Here is a 17,989-nt window from a genome sequence, read left to right as displayed (position 1 = left end):
GGCTACTAGACCACTGATGACAGTGAGAAAATGTTACATGTTTCCTTTGTGGAACTTGATCAGATCAGGTTCCACAATTTCAGCAAATTGCCTTCCTTTTTCCAAAGTTTCCATCTCTTTGGTTCTATTCAGGACATCAGGCGAATTGCCAACTCCCTCTTCAAGACCCTCGGAGCTCCCTTCCCTTCCTTGGAGCCTGATTTGGGGAAATCTACCGACATCAACAAGCTTTTGGCCTTAGTGGAAGACATTATCTGTCAGCAGAACAGAATTGGACAGGAATTTTATGACGAGAGCAAGAAGAAAGATGACCCAATTATCATTACTCTCGGCTTGGTGGATTTACAAGGTAAGCTTACGAGCTAGCAATTTTGCTCAGGACATCATTCCGGTAAATGAAGGGAAGAGCAGCTGCTGAGGACAGAGACCAGCCTGGCTGGCATGCAGTCCTAGCAACAGATTCCCTTGCTATTTGCGCAGTGCCAGTGCAGCTACTAGCTGACGATCTCTTTAGGGAAGAACATCTCCTTGGCGTGCAAAAGGTCCTCGGTTCAACCCTTAGCACCCCCAGTTAAAAGGATCAGCTGATGTGAAAGAGTTTCACCGCTGAGACCTTGGAAAGCCACCACTGGTCAGAGTAGACAATAGTGACGTTCACAGTGCAATGGTCTGACTTGATATAACAAGGCAACTTTGTCTGTTGTTAAACAGGAGGCTGTTTCACAGTCCAGAACAGTTTGCTGTTTCACCTAATGCTCAGGAATATGTTTGTCAATAGGAGTGGATTATCTCTGTGTGAATGAGAGCTTGGAGAAAGTGACACCTGTTCAACTGAGGGGAAAGGCAGAAAAATTGCATGTTGGCAGTTTTGAACAGAGAGCTGGTTCAAGGGGAATATGAATCTTGGAATATGCCATGAAGAATCTCTCTCTGGGGGGGTCTGATATAATTAGTCCAATGATCCTCAGAGTAGGGTGTATTGTATGTTTCCTGGTAACTACTCTCTTCTTCAAAGCAAAGAGCCAAACCTGATCTCATAGAGTACCCATCACCTCAAAGATTGTGCCAGCTCCCTGGCCAAGCACATGGTCAAAATGGCTGCTCCCTCAAGACTCCTGACCACAGCTGTGTCCCCTTCAAAGATCTCTGCCAGAAAAAGCCCCTCTCTGCTCCCAAGAGTTTTATCAGTTCCCAGTACCCATCCCCTTGACCTGGTCAGTCTGGGTCAAGAAATCTTTTCCAGCTGAATCCAAGTGTCCTCTTCCTGATGTCTTTCTATCATTTTAAGTCCTACAAATCTGTGATACCTTCTTGGAGAAGGGGGGACAGGGCCTTAACCCATCCCATTGTCTCTAAAGGGTGGCTGGATGGGGCTGTTCCCTTTGAACCTCAAACGGGATCGGGGGGAGGAGCCATTTCTTCACACAAACAAAACCCATTTTTCTTCTTTCCCTACAGAAAAGACCAGGAGCCCAACGCCAGAGAGAGGGATGGGTGAAAGGCTGAAACACCGAGACTACAACCGTTGCCTCTACATGCAGCTGCAGAACGTGGAGATGGAACTGCAACTCCTGGGGGCTCACCGATTCCAGAACCCAAAAAGCTATTCCCAGGCTGTTCGCCAGGTTCAGCATATGAAGGACTTCCTGGAAAGTCAACTCTGCCCTGCAGCATCCACCAGTGAGAGGTAAGCCAATAGGTTAAAGAAAGACCACCCATGTAGCTTCCAGACAAAACAAAGCACTTCTCATCCTCTGCTCCAAATTGCAAAAGAATATCAGAGGGGTTCTTCTGGGTCAGATCTGCAGTCCACCTAGTTCTGTCAGGATCTGTCAACCAGATAAGCAAAATCTATTTGACAGCTAGAAGGGATGATGCAATCTCCTTCTTGAGGAAGTCAGCAGGTTTAAGGCATGACTCATGATCTCCTGGTGCACATTTGTAGAGATAAGATGTGACCCTCCTGATTGGTTGTACATATGTATATAAGGTGGCAAAGTGCTAGCAGTTATGTGTGCTTCGGTTCACCAGTTGCTGCACTGCACTCTGTTGGATGGTTTCGTGATTTGTAAGCAAGTGGAATAAAGCTCTTCTGTGAAGTGAATACGCTTGAGTTCCTGTGTCTTCAATATTCTGAAAGCCGTTTCTGACACTACCACGAACTCTGCCTGCTGGATCCTTAACAAGTTCAACATCTTGATTCACAGAGTGTTGAACCCCCAAAAGATACTGAATGCCCCTCTGATGTTGCCTCCTAGCACTGGTATTCAGAGGTTTGATGCCTCTGAATATGCAGGTTCCCTTTACTCACCATGGGTAGTAGCCATTGATGGACCTCTCTGACATGAATCTTGCTTATCCCCCTTTTAACATCATTTGTGCTCAAGACGATTTGAATCCCACAATTTAATTACATATTGAGTAAGGAATTACTGAGCAAAGTTGTTGATGACAGGATATTTTGGAAGTCATTCATTCATTGGGTTGGCATACGTCAGAAGCGACTTGGCGGCATGTAACATGCACACATGGAATTAGCCTCTCCGCTCCCTGGGAAAAAAAGTATTACTGCTGTTTTCAACATTCAAAAGGCTTCTAAAGTTTCTGTATTGATAAGTCACCATTATTTCTGCATTTGTTAAATCAGTGCATGTTGCTCTGGTCTCTTGCATGTGTTTTTCAAGGCAACTATCCAACTGTTTTGGCTTTCCCAGGGGCTCACCTACTCCCAGCCTTCTGGGAGAGGATAAGAAGGAGCCAGCACCCAAAGGCCTGCCTTGGTGGTGTGTGTTCATTGGCTGGTTCCTGGTTGCCATCACTAGTGGTGTATCTGGATTCTTCACGATGCTTTATGGGCTCCATTATGGCAAGGAGAATTCCATCAAATGGCTGATCTCCACAGCCATCTCTTTCTTTGAAAGCCTTTTCATTACACAACCACTGAAGGTAAGTGCCTGTCTCTCATTGGTGTTAGCCAGGTAGGACTTGGCTGCAGTTGTTATTTCACTTGTTAATACTGTTAGATGTTCCCATGTTTGAACACATCTGGCTAATCTAGGGTGGGAATCATTATTCATAAACACAGAGTTGGATCCAGCCATTTTTTCCCTCCATCTTGCCCAGTTCCCTGTCCTTACTATTGCCCTTGTTACAACATGGCTTTTGTCTGTATAGGTACCACAATCTCCAGCATAGCCTTTCTGGCTAGTTAAAGGAGATCCCTTTACCTATTTTAACCAGCACAAAACATAGCTGGACCCAAACGATGTTTCTTCCTTTGAAGAAGAGACTTTCATGTACGTTGTCAGTTTTTGGTGTACTCTTTTCTCCCTTTTTATTTGTTTCTTGGCATGTATTTAATTTACAGATGGTCTGTAGGATGTGCCTATATCATATACATAGTCTTAAATGAATCCCACTAATGAATTCTGACCTGGATTGCCCAGACCAGCCTGATCGTGTCATATCTGAGAAGCTAAGCAGGGCCAGCTCTGGTTAGTACTTGGATAGGAGGCCACCAAAGAAAGTCCAGGATTGCTACACAGGCAACGGCAAATTTTTTGTTTGTCTCTTGCCATGAAACCCCTGTGAAGTCACCATGAGTTGACTGTGAATTAATGGCAAAAATAAATAATTTCTTGGAATTGTAGGGCATCGTGATCCTTACTACAGAATTCCCAGGATCTTCAATATACCACCTTGAGTTCCTTGGGGTAGGTTTGGGGAACCGCACTTAAATCAGATTAGAACCGGTTTTTAAGATTTTTGCACTGTGTCTGTGTCAAGGCAATAGATGTCTGATGTTTGAATTGTTCTCGGATCTTGTTTTAATTGTGAAAACAGAATAGAAAGCACTATTTTCCGTCAGTATAAGCAGGTCAGCAGGATGTCAGAAATAAACAATTTTAGAAAAAAATATTGTCTCTCTATTTGCATCCAATGCCTCTAGGTACTAGGATTTGCTGCTTTCTTTGCTCTGGTTCTGAAAAAAATGGAACAGGAAGATGAGGAGAATACAGCCATTGATGCACCTCTCTCTGCCCCAGGTAGTTTATTAAACCATACAACATTTATTGTTGTTATTATTATTGTTGTTGTTGTTATTGTTGTTGTTATTGTTATTGTTGTTGTTATTGTTGTTGTTGTTGTTGTTATTATTGTTATTATTTATTCCACTTTTATACCACCCTCCCCCAAAGGGCTCAGGGCGGTTTACAACATAAATACAGGCAAGTGGATAAACAGGATAAAATACTAAAAGTTAATACCAGTTAAAATGCAGCGCTCCAAATTCATAATCATTTAAAACAGATGGCGTTCAACCATTAACTCCTCTAACTCTGAGAGGGGAACAGCAGATCTCAGTTGTTAATGGGCACCTATCAGCAGCCGGCCTCCCCAAAAGCCCGGCGGAATAACTCGGTCTTACAGGCCCTGTGGAATTCATTTAGGTCCCGCAGGGCCCGGACAGCTGGAGGAAGAGCATTCCACCAGGCAGGGGCCAGGGCCGTAAAAGCCCTGGCCCTAGTGGAGGCCAGCCGCATCATAGAGGGGGCGGGGATCTCCAGTAAATTGGCCTCTGCCGAGCGCAGAGACCGACGTGGGACATATGGGGCCAGACATTTGACAGACTGGATTGTCTTTCCCTGCTTCTTAAATATAAAACTAATTTAATCTGGAGTTAGTTGAACTGATTAGGGCAGAGACTGTTTCGGAGGACCTGATGCAGGATCATAGGTTTTTAGGACATGACTTGGCTTTGTTTGTATATAAACAAATATTTCATAGAAACCAAAAGTCTCCAATGTTTTCTCTCTTTCATCCGGAAGAAACCATAAACCATGTAGGGCTACTCTCATCACCCAGGGAAAATGTTTAACATTCTCAAACTCTCTTCTAGAATTTGTGTATCATTAGCACTCCAGAACCTCCACTTTCCCCTCATGTACTGCCTTTTCACCACAGCGGTTGCGTCAACAAAATTAGCCCTTGGCCAAGCCAAACGGGATATCTGCCAAATGTATTTGTCATCTTTCTGAAGTAGAAGTTCGACAGCCAGCTCTTCACTCCTCTTAGTGTTCTTCCCTTTGAGTTAACAGCTATTTTTATCTTCCCTCAAGCTAAGAGATTTCTCTCCTTCAGCCTCTTTCAACAGCCATGACGGGTCTTGAATCATTTATGTTGCTTGATATCTGTAGCCTTTTCTATGTTTCAACTATTCTTTGGTTTTTGCTTATCATTCTTGGTGCTGGGTAAGTGGCTATTCTGCATTGCTAGATATTTTCTTTTGGGGGACTGATCTGTTGCTGATGTTAAAAGATATAAATTATAGCTTTCTTCTTCAGTCAGTATTCAAGGTAGGTTTCTTACAAACTTTAAAAATCATAAAACAATGGTGACAGCTAAATATTTTAGCATCAAATTCTAAAGATCTTTTAAATTGTTCTAGCAAAGAATACAATTGGCAACAAGATTTATTAAAATCCGCTTGAGGTTGTCTGGAAAGGGGCGGGGGAAATGATAGTGAGGCTTTTTATTTTAAACAGTTCAGGCCTAAGGCAACCTAAATAGCCCAGTTTAGCCCAAGCTTCTCAGAGGGAGCTAAGCAGGGTTGGGTAAATCAGGAAGCTTGCCCTAAAGCAGTGGTGGCGAACCTATGGCACGTGTGCTCTCTGTGGGCACACGTAAACAGAGTCGCCCCCACCCTCACACATACATCTAGGCTGGCCTGGGCTGCTGAGCTCTATTAGCATTAAACCTAAGACCTAGTTTTGGGGAAGCAGTGTAGGTAACCTTGTTAAGCGCTGTTAAATCCCACTGATTTTCATGCGAAGAACTAAAGCGTGATCCTTTACCTGGGAGTAAGCTCGGTTGCTGGCAATGGGGCTTGCTTCTGAGTAAACCCTCCTAGGGTCGTGATTCACCCGTTGGAAGAGTTGCACGGTTGCTTCAAAGCAAAGCCACCGACTACCACCAAGCTTACTCCCGAGTAACACACGCCTCGGAGCCAGCGGGAGCCAACCGTTTTTCCTAAACTAAAACCTCAGTATTCAGGTTAAATTGCTGTGTTGGCACTTTGTGATAAATAAGTGGGTTTTGGGTTGCAATCTGGGCACTCGGTCTCGAAAAGGTTCACCATCACTGCCCTAAAGCAACTCTTGGGTTGTCCCAAAGAGGTGGTTATAGCCCAGACACAACCTTCCTGCAAGGTAGTCAGGTAGCCTGACAAATGGGTTCGTTAAAGCAGGAAGAGCACAAGAGAGCTGAGGTCCAAAGATTTATTGGAACTCTCTTAAATTGATCTATGTTAGGGCCTCTTCATCCAGTCTTGCTGTTGATTAAACTCTCCGTACTTGCTGTTGATTAAACTCTCTCTCTCCCCTTTTTTTCTGGCCATGCCCTGGTGAGGTCCCTTTCATCCTCAATCCGCCCACAGCTCCACCGCTAAACCTTCAGGAATTACCCAGCCCTAGGAGAACTTCAGCCCCAATCTAGAAGTTGACAATCCTAACACAAGCCCAGTAAAAGGCTGCCTTCTGTTCTTGCATGCAGGTGACTCAAACCCTCTCTTCGGAGCCCGCAGAGACAGCGGAAGCAACATCTACCAGCCTCCCCCTCTGACCGACATTGAGAAGATGAAGAGCAACCGCCTGAAGGAGCAGAAAGCATTTGCCCTGATTCGTGGAATATTTGGTATTTTTGAGCTTGAAAAGGGTGCAGTGGGGTAAGATGGGAAGTTTTGAGACAAGGTGGGTTGGTGAACTTGATACAGCCCACCACAAAACAACACAAGAGATTCTGGCAGCTTACAAAGCTATCCAAATATCAAGCAGTTCACACATTACATTCAGGCTGTAAACATCAACAGAAATTTGTATTTTTCAATGAACTCATATCAATTGTAAGTATCATAAACCCCATAAGGTTGTCATCAATATATACTATCCTAACAATTAAATTGGACTATCTCATTTAGCATATCGATACCAAATACCGGAGTTTTCTCTTCAAACTGTCAGTTCAGTCAAATTTCATTATATTACAAATCATCAACTCATTCAAAAATTCTATTAGTAGAAAAGTCACTTCATTTTTTCAGTGAAATCAGTGAAGAAACGCATCACACGTATCCATGGGGTTTATGTATTGTGATACTTACAATTGATATGAGTTCATTGAAAAATACAAATTTCTGTTGGTGTTTACAGCCTGAATGCAACATGTGAACTGTTTGATATTTGGAGCTTACAAAGCTAAACAAAGAATGACAGCTGGTTTGAATGGTACCAAACCATTTTATGCCTCTTTCTCGCAGAGGTGGTAAACCCTATGAGTCCTTGCTCATAGAAAACCATCATCTTCCATTGCCTTTTTAAAGGTACATACATCATCTCCAGGTTGTAATATGGCAACCCTGCCTTGTGAGCCACAATCAAATCGTCATTCAATCCATCTCCGTTCTTGTCTCAAAGCTGTAACAGGAATCACCTTCCAGCTTCTTACAGATCTATGTGGTGTCAGAGAGTGCCGGGGGCTGAGGAAGATCTTATTCTGGCAGTGAGATCCAGCATTCCAGTTGGTGCTCATGAGGTAGACAAGCATCCATTTTGAAATAGAGAACTAACCCCATTTTGTTTTGTTGACCTTTTCCAGCCTATTTGGGTTTCTTGTGGATGTTGTTGTTGGTTGCCTATGGCCAGCGTGATCCTAACTCCTATTACCTCAACAAACATATTGAGAGTAGCTTCACTGATGGCTTCCAAGATATTTTCAGCTATCAGGATTTCTTCAAGTGGGCCAGGACAACATTAGTCAGCAGTTTATACGGCCCATATCAAGGTACAAAGATTGTTCTGAGGTAAAATGGTTCTTTCTGACCAATGATCATCCAAATTGTTCTTGGAAACAGTAAAGATACTGGGGATGCTCCTCCAGTTTCTTTGCTGATCAAACAACCTGCCATACTGTTAAAATGAATCTTGTTCTAATGTTTCAGCTTTATCTGATTACTTACTAACGATCCTGTGATTTTTATTGAGAGTAGTTCCTACTCCTGGGTGTTTTGGGTTTTCTGGGCTGAGTCATCTGGTAGTTTTTGCTCCTAACATTTTGCCCACATCTATGGCTGACATTTTCAGAGGCATGTCACTGTGAAATTCGTGAACCAAGATGTGGGTAAAACATTAGGAGCAAAAACTACTAGACCATGGCTACGCAGCCTGGAAAACCTACAACACCCAATTGATTCTGGTCGTGAAAGCCTCTGACCGTTCTTACCCCCCTCATTCTAAACCATCTGAGCCTTTTAAATCGGGTGGAATAACAGGAAAATCCTAAGGCAAGTCTAACAAATATATTACGGCATAAGCTATTGTGAATCAGAGCCTACGTCATCAGACACATGAAGCGTTACATGCAATTGGCAGTGTGATTTATACCTTGGGCATCAAACAACAGAAAGCTGTTGGAGAGGGAAGGGAGACCTTTCACAAACAGAAAAGGCTTACAAGGCCCACTTCACTAAGTATATGTTGTTACATTGCAGAAATAAAGATGAAAATGAGATCTAGTTTGAAAAGTGAACAATTCACCTTAAGCTTGAGGAGACATTAGGTTTCATATCACTTGCTACCAGATCCTTTAACTAGAGTGCTCAGGCTTGGACCTGGGGCCTTTTTCATACAAAGCAAATGCCCTACCACTCAGGAATGGCTTCTGCCTTAAATATAAAAGGTACTGCTCTCCCCCAGCAATAGGAAACCTCTGGGGACTTTACCCCTGCTGCTTTGGCATGGCGAGGCAAGACATAGACTTATTCATGATCCAAATGGCAGTACTATGCTCAAATTTCCCCCTGTCTTAAAAATTACACAGTATGAGGTCATTTTAAATGAACAACATAACCAAGGGACAAAACATTCTGCAAGGATCAAACCGACTTCGAAAGCATTGCGGAAGTTTGGCAGAATGTTGTGTAAAGTTTTCTAACTCCTCTGTTCCCGTTCTCTTAAATCCCCGCCAGGCTTCATCACAGATGGCAACTCCAAGCTGGTGGGAAGTGCTCGGATTCGTCAAGTGAGGGTGAAGGGCCACACCTGCCCCATAGACCCTCAGCTGCGGCTGACCGTTCAAGAATGCCACGCCTCTTATTCTTTTGATGCGGAAGACGCATCAGACTACGGGGAACGCTGGAACATCTCTTCCACAGCGAATTCTTCGGAGTTGAGTTCTGCCTGGCAATATCAGAGCCAATCCAAACTGAGAGGGCATCCAATCTGGGGGAAACTGGCAGTCTACAGAGGTGGAGGATATGTGGTTCACCTGGGGACTGACTCCCATAATGCTTCCAGGTATCCTAATCCCTATAATGATAATCATATGTTAACTGATATGCAGCTTTTGGGGGTACTGGAAGTCCCTTGCATGCACTATATATAGAAGAAGAAGAGTTTGGATTTATACCCCACCTTTCTCTCCTGCAAGGAAACTCAAGGTGGCTTGCAAGCTCCTTTCCCTTCCTCTTCCCACAACAGACACCCTGTATGGTAGGTGGGGCTGAGAGAGTTCTGAAGTATTGTGACTAGCCCAAGGTCACCCAACAGGAATGTAGGAATGCAGAAACACATCTGGTTCACCAGATAAGCCTCAGCCACTCCGGTGGAGGAGTGGGGAATCAAACCGGGTTCTCCAATTAGAATCCATTGCTTTTAACTACCTGCTCTTAACCATTACACATCCTTACAATACCCCTGGCAAACATTACACATGAAATAGCCACCTTGCAGGTCTTGATCACAGAATGTCTGGGCAACCTATAAGCACCTCCTGGAGTTCTGTTGTGGAAGCAAGGTGGAATATGAATGTAATGAAGGACAAACAATGACATCTAAGCACATTTGGGAAGCATTTGGGATTCCTTCCCCAATTAGCTCAGAGAGGAGGAAGAACCACAGCTGTGCAGTACTTATATTTTATAGTTTCTTACAATTTTTAACACCCATCATATTGTATTGCCTAAGGTTCGATCATTCCCTGTGTTTGTCCCTTGGCAGAATTCTCCAGTACCTCTTCGACAACATCTGGCTGGACACTTTTACGAGAGCTGTGTTTGTCGAGTTCACTGTCTACAATGCCAATGTGAACCTGTTCTGCATCGTAAGCCTCATGTTTGAAACCAATGCATTAGGTGAGGGCTCCAGCGTTACAGATATTAAAGATTAACTATACAATATGATTTTAAAGGAGGCTCGCTTGTTTCTTCCGTAGCCACGTGACAGCTGCAAGGAGTGTTTTTCTCCCAGCACTGTAAAACCTGAATTGGTTTGGGACCATGGCACTGCAGGAAGAGTTTCTGCCTTTCCCACAATGTGACACAGTTTTGCTTTGAACGCATGGGAATTAGCAGAGAAGAATGCTAATCCCCTGCCCCTTGCTTTGATTTCACAGGAGCCTTCTTCACACGGGCGGAGCTGCAGAGCATCCGGCTTTATACGTACACAGATGGTCTTCATATCTTTGTGGTAGCAGCGGAAGTGATTTATTTCCTGTTTGTCATCTACTACATGGTGGTCCAGGTAGGACCCTGTGGGAAGCTTTCCCAACATAACACCGAAAGCTCTTCAGTGTTGAGGTAGTGTCTCTTCATGTCAGCATGTAAAGCTGCCTCACGCTGAATCAGGCCACTGGTCTATTAAGATCACTACTCAGATTGGCAGCGACTTCCCAGGGTCTTAGGTAAAGGTCTTTCACATTACCTATCACCTGGACTTTTAACCTGGAGATGCCAGGGATTGAACCTGTGGACTTCTGCATGTGAAGCAGATGCTCTGTCACTGAGCCACAGCTTCTGTGCTACCTGCCCACCTGGAGTCAGTCTGTCTGTCCATCCATGCCCAGATATGCCTATGGCAATTTATGAACTTCAATTGCTCAAAATGTTGGAAGAGCTGTTTTATCTGGACTGCATGTGGATGTCTAGAATGAAACTCTCAAGGGAATGGAACTGGAGTATATAGCAATTTGACTCAGATATTAACTGACTGTGTCCATGTTGCCCGCACTGAGATCTAGGAGTGGAATGGGCTAGAAACGTAAACAAATCAATAATTCTTTGTCCCGCTTCTCTTCTGTTGCCTTTAAGAACAATATTTGGTATTTATTCAGCTCTGAAATATGCAAAATATTTCATAGTTCTTAGTAAGCCTTATTGCAACTCTTAAAAACTGTGAAGTAATAGAATTCCAATGTTCTAAACGTGGGGGACAGCTGAGCACTGCTCTTTTGTAATGCATATATACACTTCCTGACAAAACATTCAAAGCTATTTTCTGTTTAAAATATGAAGGGGAATCAATAAACAGCTGAAATTGTCTCAGGTCACCGTGATCCCTTTACAATCTGTCAGCATGAGCTTCCTGGCATGACTACTTATAATGCACCTGGCTTCCCAATGGAGACACAAAATGGCTTACATCATTCTTCTCTTCTCCGTTTTATCTTAACCACCACCACTTCCTAAAAACACTTGGCGAGCCCCAGAAAAGGTGTTAAAGGAAGAAGAGATTGAATGTATACTCCCTTTCTCTCCTGTAAGGAGATTCAAAGGGGCTTACAAACTCCTTTCCATACCTCTCCCCATCATGGACACCAGGGGCGAACCTAGGCAAACTGGAGCCCGGGGACAAAACCTGAGTTTGGTCCCCCCCCCCCCCCCCCCGAATGGGCGGCCACCCTTCCCCACCATGAACAAACAATGATTTTTTTGCACCAGCTCACAAAACACCTCCCACTCCCAGCAAAACATACATGGCTCTCTCCCCACCAACTCTTTTCCTAATTCCCTAATCCACAGCAATATGAGGTAGTTTGTTAAGCTGAGAAACAACTCAAATGCCAATACAAGTGGGTTATTAAGCATGTAAATCTCTCACACATCACCCCCCCGCCATACATTTACCAAACAAATATCAGCATCATCTCTCACAAAACACCTCCAGTGGAATCCACCCCCAAACAGCATCACTTTCAATGGTGTTTAAACTAGGGAGCTCAGATTCTTCTTTTAAATCTACCTTAAAGGGAGAATCTGGGGTCCCCAGTTAAAACAAAATTGAAAGTGATGCTGTTTGGGGGTGGATTCTCTCTCCTCTCAGGAAACAACATCACTTTTGAGGGTTGGAGATTTAGATGAAACAAATACCAGATTCAGCCGGAATCTGGGTAAATTTGGGCAAATTTGGACAAAAAGTGTCCGATTATGCCCTGCCCAAATATGAACAAATGTGAATGCAAGGTATTTGGGCTTGGGAGGGGTGTATTTTTGGTGTTTTTCGGCCTGCAGGGAGGGCATTTTTAAAGCTAGCGGCACCATGATTTCAGGGCATCATTCAGAGACTGCCCTGATGATACAACCCAAGTTTGGTGATGTTTGGTTCAGGGGAAGCAAAGTTATGGATGCCCAAATGGAATGCCCCCATCCCCATTGTTTTCAATGGGAGCTAACAGGAGATGGGGGCTGCCCATTTGAGGGACCATAACTTTGGTCCCCTTGAACCTAACTTCACCAAACTTGGGTGACATCATAAGAATAGTTACCAGATGATACCCTGAAATTTTGGTGTCACTAGCTTTAAAAATACACCCCTTACAGGCACCCCAAGAAAGTTGCCCAAGATTCTTTGTTTTGCAGTGACTTTGCTCCATTGTAGCCAATGGGGAATTTCTGAGGCAGGGTGCACATTTCTGAAGATAGAGGCACCAGACTTTCAAGGTGGCTCCAGGAAGCCCTCCTGGTAATAGCATCCAGGTTTGGAGACCTTTGCTTCTGAGGGTTCAATTTTATGGGCCCCCAAAAGGCTTATTTTGTTTTCATGCTCCTGCCCATGAAGCCTGCGGGCTGAGTTCTCTCAGAACTCTCTCAACTCACCCCCCCCTCAACTCGCCCCCCCCACTGCAAAACAAAGCAAAGCTCACCAAGCTTGGATGCTATTACCCAAGACCTCTTGGAGCCACCTTGAAAGGCTGGTGCCTCTATCTTAAAAAATGTGTGGTCAGTGCTTACACACTCAGAAATTCCCCAGAATCTGCCAGGCTCTTCAACATTATTTTTCCCACCATAGACTCCAATGGAGCTTTCTGTTATGCCCAGCTGGCGCTGTGGTAGAGGTTTCCAGGAGGCAATGTGGTAGTGCTCTTGCTCTGGGTGGGGGCACTAAAGTTTGCCTGGGATGGCCGAATGCTGTGGGCATCAGGTTCACCTTCAACTTGGTGCCCACAGCATTTTAGCAAATTTGGTTGGTTCCTTTCAGGAGACTCACACCAGCAGCCCTGCAGGAAATGCCCCCACTCAGAGCAAGACCCCTACCACAGTGCCTCCCATTGAAACCTCTACCACAGAGCCATCTGGGCATAACAGAAAGCCCCATTGAAGTCTATGGTGGTAAAAGTAATTTTTCCCACCACAGAACTTGCTGAAGAGCCTGGCAGATTCTGGGGAATTTCTGAGTGTGTAAGCACTGGCTGCACATTTTTGAAGATAGAGGCACCAGACTTTCAAGGTGGCTCCAAGAGGTCTTGGGTAATAGCATCCAAGCTTGGTGAGCTTTGCTTCTGGAGTGGGGGGGGGGACGAGTTGAGAGAGTTCTGAGAGAACTCAGCCCGCAGGCTTTCATGTGCAGGAGCGTGGAAACAAAATAAGCCTTTTGGGGGCCCATAAAATTGAACCCTCAGAAGCAAAGGTCTCCAAACCTGGATGCTATTACCAGGAGGGCCTCCTGAGCCACCTTGAAAGTCTGGTGCCTCTATCTTCAAAAATGTGCAGCCTGCCTACACACTCAGAAATTCCCCATTGGCTACAATGGAGCAGAGTCACTGCAAAACAAAGAATCTTGGGCAACTTTCTTGGGGTGCCTGTAAGGGGTGTATTTTTAAAGCTAGTGACACCAAAATTTCAGGGTATCATCTGGTAACTATTCTTATGATACCACCCAAGTTTGGTGAAGTTAGGTTCAGGGGGACCAAAGTTATAGTCCCTCAAATGGGTAGCCCCAATCTCCTGTTAGCTCCCATTGAAAACAATGGGGATGGGGGCATTCCATTTGGGCATCCATAACTTTGCTTCCCCTGAACCAAACATCACCAAACCTGGGTGGTATCATCAGGTCAGTCTCTGGATGGTATCCGGAAAATTTGGTGTTGCTAGCCTTAAAAATGCGCCCCCTGCAGGCCAAAACGTAAAAAACACTAAAAAAATTAAAAATCACACAAACGACCCTGAAATGGTGGCGTCCCCCCACGTGACCAAATGGGGGGCACCCGGGGACATAGGGTACCCCCTGTCCCTAGGCAGGAATGCCACTGATGGACACCTTGTGAGGTAGATCACAAGGTAGGTGGGGATGAGAGAGTTCTGAACAAGATCAACCAGCAGGAATGTAGGAGCGGGGATACAAATCTGGTTCACCAGATAAGAGTCCAGCACTTAGCAGAGGAGTTGGGAATCAAACCCAGTTCTCCAGATTAGAGTCCACCTGCTCTTAACCACTACACCACGCTGGTCTGTGGGTGCCATGGCGTTTACGGCCACCACATTGGGGACCTCTGCTTTATCTGAACTGCTATCCGATTGGAATACTACCTCATTGAGCAAGATGTAGTGCTCTGATCTCGCCTCGTTGCCCTCTTTCTTTTACTTTTTGGTGTGCTTGAAACCGAACATGGTGTACCTGCAGGGAAAGCTCATGCGAGCTCTGAAATGGAACTACTTCCGCAGCAAGTGGAACCTGCTGGAACTGGCCATCATCTGCATCAGCTGGAGCGCACTGATAGTATTTACACGACGGACTATCCTGGGTTTACGGGACATCAGCTACTACCAGGAGCATAAGGATGAGTAAGTGGATGACCTTCCTAACAATTTCCAATTTTTTTAAAAGAAAAAGGCGACTGCTTATACCAGTTAACAGTTCCCTATGCTCTATTTGTATAGAAACACAAATAAATAAGCTATAGTTGGGTTTTCCTTCCAAGAGAAGTCGCCTTTCAATGAAGGTCACTGCCGTCTTTCCAAAGAAGTACTAATGGATCTGATCCCCCATCCTCTAAGGTTCGTGAGCTTCAATCAAACAGCAACCGTAGATGCAGTTCTGGGCTACCTGATTGCTTTCTTGGTGCTTCTCTCCACGGTGAAGCTGTGGCACCTCTTGAGGCTGAATCCCAAACTGAACATGATCACCTCCACCCTACAGAGGGCCTGGGGGGACATCTCAGGATTTGCCACTGTGATTATCATCATGTTCCTCGCCTACTCCATAGCTGTGAGTAGCCTTCTTGCCAAAATAATGTTATCCAGCCTTTGTGTATTTCCTCAAGCACTTTCTGTGATCAGTGGAAACCTATTGTGGATGGTCTATCTACGTTTCTTGTGTCATTAACATTTGTTTGAGAAAAAAAGACACCCGGAAGAAGCTAACAGCAACATTAAGTATACTCCTTAAAGAGGATTCAAGAATATGCTGCTTTATAGAAGCATACAAGTGGGGGATATGCATGGGCTCACAGTGCAGGAATCTTGTTTCCCATTTCCTTCTCTTCATCATGCTTTTCCTCTTTTCCTCTCCCTGGCAGTGCCTGCATCTCTTTCCTTCTTTCCCTCCCACCTATCAGTTTCTCCCCTTAGCAGCCTCTCCCTTCCACATCATCTCCTTTCTACTCCTCTCCTCAGCTTTACCTTCCCTTCTTCCTTTCACTTCAGAGAGGGGCAAATTTCACTGCTGAGTCAGTGTTTGATTCACTGGCCAATTATGTACAAGGTGTATGCTGTGCGGTGGGGGCAAACGTCCATTACAGCAAGATTTCTTGTACGGACCTATTTCCTGGAGCCCCGCTTTCACTTTCCATTCTCTCTGACACCACTTCTAGAATGACTTTTAATTTGCTTTGCTGCCAAAGCAAGGAGATTTGCCAGTGAGCACATCTTTGCCCTGGACATCATCCCTCCGCCCATGACCAGCCTTTCCACTCCCTTGCACTGACATCCACACCTACCCCCTTATCCCTGTTCCATGTTGCTGGCTGCCTCCTGCTTCTCTAAATGCTCATACCAATATATTGATATAATTATAACAGAGTTTGGCAAGGAACATTACAAGCAGGTTCTGTTTTTGGCTCCACCCCACCTCCCCTGCTCTACTTCTGCCCTCCTTGAAGATCGGGAGGGCTTTTTAACCTTCATTTCAAATAAGACTCAATTTTAAAACAAGCCTCTCTCTTCTCTTGTGGCAGCAGCAGCAGGAAGAGAGAGGAAGAGAGAGAGAGTTTGTGTGTGGAGGGGAAGAGTGCCCTGCTTTGCTTTTCATTTTTCCCTAGTACCTGGCTGTAGTCTTGAGACTACTGGGGGCGATGAGATCTGTGCCTTTAAGGCTAAATTGATGGGCAGAGTTAAGAGAACCAGGAGAAGCAAAGGGCCGGCAGAGTTCAATAGACTAACTGCTCTGCAGGGTGTAAACTGCCTCCTCGTGTGTAAACAGAAAAACACACAGAGACCCCACTTCAAGCCCACTGCATAGTGAAGAGCCCCAAGGTAAGCATTCCATGTATAACGGGTGATTGATATGTATGTCATGCAGATAGCTAAACCAGAAGAAAACCAGGCTGAAACCCTTTTCAGGGACCAGCTGTGAGTACTAGCTTTGTATTATGTATCCTTGTAGCTAATCTGAACCACTCTTGTGACCCCTAAAGCAGCTTAGATGTACCATGGAATTTTAAGACAAATTGCCCTTCTTTAACTTGTCTGGGAGCAGAAAAATATCAAGTATGGGAAAACTGTTGTGTGCATTACTGTCTTTTCCAGGGAGTCTCGTCTTCTCCTAGTGTGACCAAAGTATAATAGCCTCAGTTTAGTAATTTTTGCTTTTAGGACTTGATTTGTTCTAGAACCCACTTGTCCTTGTGGTGGTCCACAGTATACCTTCCTGAATTGTGAGTCTCTGTATTCTTTGTTTGTATATTCAGACAAACTTGATCTATGGCTGGAAGCTGAATTCATACAAAACCCTCTTTGATTCAGCAGAGACCATGGTCAGCCTTCAGTTAGGAATCTTCAACTATGAAGAGGTATGGCATTTTATCCTTCCCTGAGGCATCGGAACCACCCATTTCTTGTTTGAATGTTCAAAATGAAGTACAGCCAGCTCTTGGATGTATAAGTTACAACAACTGGTCATGAAGCATACCTTTGAATCTTTTACATTACCAAGGAGGTGCAAGCATGCCTTCTAATTATGCGAAGTGGGCCCCACTCAGGTTTTTGTATAACTTGGTGGCTGAAGCTGAACTGAGTAGCCTTGGATGACTAAGAGGCTACCCCAAGCCACTGACATTTGTGTCAAATCACAGTGGGAACTGAGGCAGACAGTTTTGGCCCCAGCCAGAAGCCTGACTTTTGCAGTCGGTCGGCAAGAAGCAGCGTTACTGTTTTGGGGAGATCAGTACTGTTTCAGGGCTAGTCTGTCTGTCTGGATTCAAGTGCCTGGGCTAAGGTCACCCACCATGGCAGAGTGGGGATTTGAACTTGGGTCTCCCAGGCACTGTCTCTCAGCCAGACCTACTTCACAAGATGGTTGTGAGAATAAAATGGTGAAAGGGAGAAAGGTTGTAAGTCACTATGGATCCCTGCTGGGGAGAAAATGGGGTATGAATGAATAAATAATCACATTGTAGCTTAGTGTACGGCCCACTACAGACGGAAGATCCTGACACCTCACTACACCTGTAAACCTATTCACTACACCTGTAAACCTATTTATTTCACTCTTCTCCCACCTTTCAATGCTGCCCTGGAACTTTGTGAATGGCTTTGTGAATGGACTTTGTGAATGAACTTTGTGAATGGAGCAGCAGTGGCGTGGGAGGTTAAGAGCTCGTGTATCTAATCTGGAGGAACCGGGTTTGATTCCCAGCTCTGCCGCCTGAGCTGTGGAGGCTTATC

The 17,989-nt window shown here is 44.8% G+C and overlaps 1 protein-coding gene across 1 annotated transcript in view; it reads left to right on the top strand.

Annotated features, from left to right (window-relative positions):
* Positions 1–17,989, top strand: part of PKD1L2 (polycystin 1 like 2) — a 52,805-nt gene that overhangs the window by 32,275 nt on the left and 2,541 nt on the right. The window contains exons 28-39 of the mRNA XM_048516048.1: positions 133–349; positions 1,459–1,687; positions 2,715–2,946; positions 3,950–4,046; positions 6,553–6,693; positions 7,654–7,839; positions 9,023–9,350; positions 10,053–10,186; positions 10,447–10,574; positions 14,730–14,890; positions 15,104–15,314; positions 17,014–17,115. Coding sequence (XP_048372005.1) covers positions 133–349; positions 1,459–1,687; positions 2,715–2,946; positions 3,950–4,046; positions 6,553–6,693; positions 7,654–7,839; positions 9,023–9,350; positions 10,053–10,186; positions 10,447–10,574; positions 14,730–14,890; positions 15,104–15,314; positions 17,014–17,115 — 2,166 coding nt within the window. The remainder of the gene's footprint in view (positions 1–132; positions 350–1,458; positions 1,688–2,714; positions 2,947–3,949; positions 4,047–6,552; positions 6,694–7,653; positions 7,840–9,022; positions 9,351–10,052; positions 10,187–10,446; positions 10,575–14,729; positions 14,891–15,103; positions 15,315–17,013; positions 17,116–17,989) is intronic.

Source organism: Sphaerodactylus townsendi, linkage group LG14, assembly GCF_021028975.2.
Source record: "Sphaerodactylus townsendi isolate TG3544 linkage group LG14, MPM_Stown_v2.3, whole genome shotgun sequence".
In the NCBI taxonomy this organism is placed as follows: Eukaryota; Metazoa; Chordata; class Lepidosauria; order Squamata; family Sphaerodactylidae; genus Sphaerodactylus; species Sphaerodactylus townsendi.
This window is presented reverse-complemented; position numbering and strand designations above follow the sequence as displayed.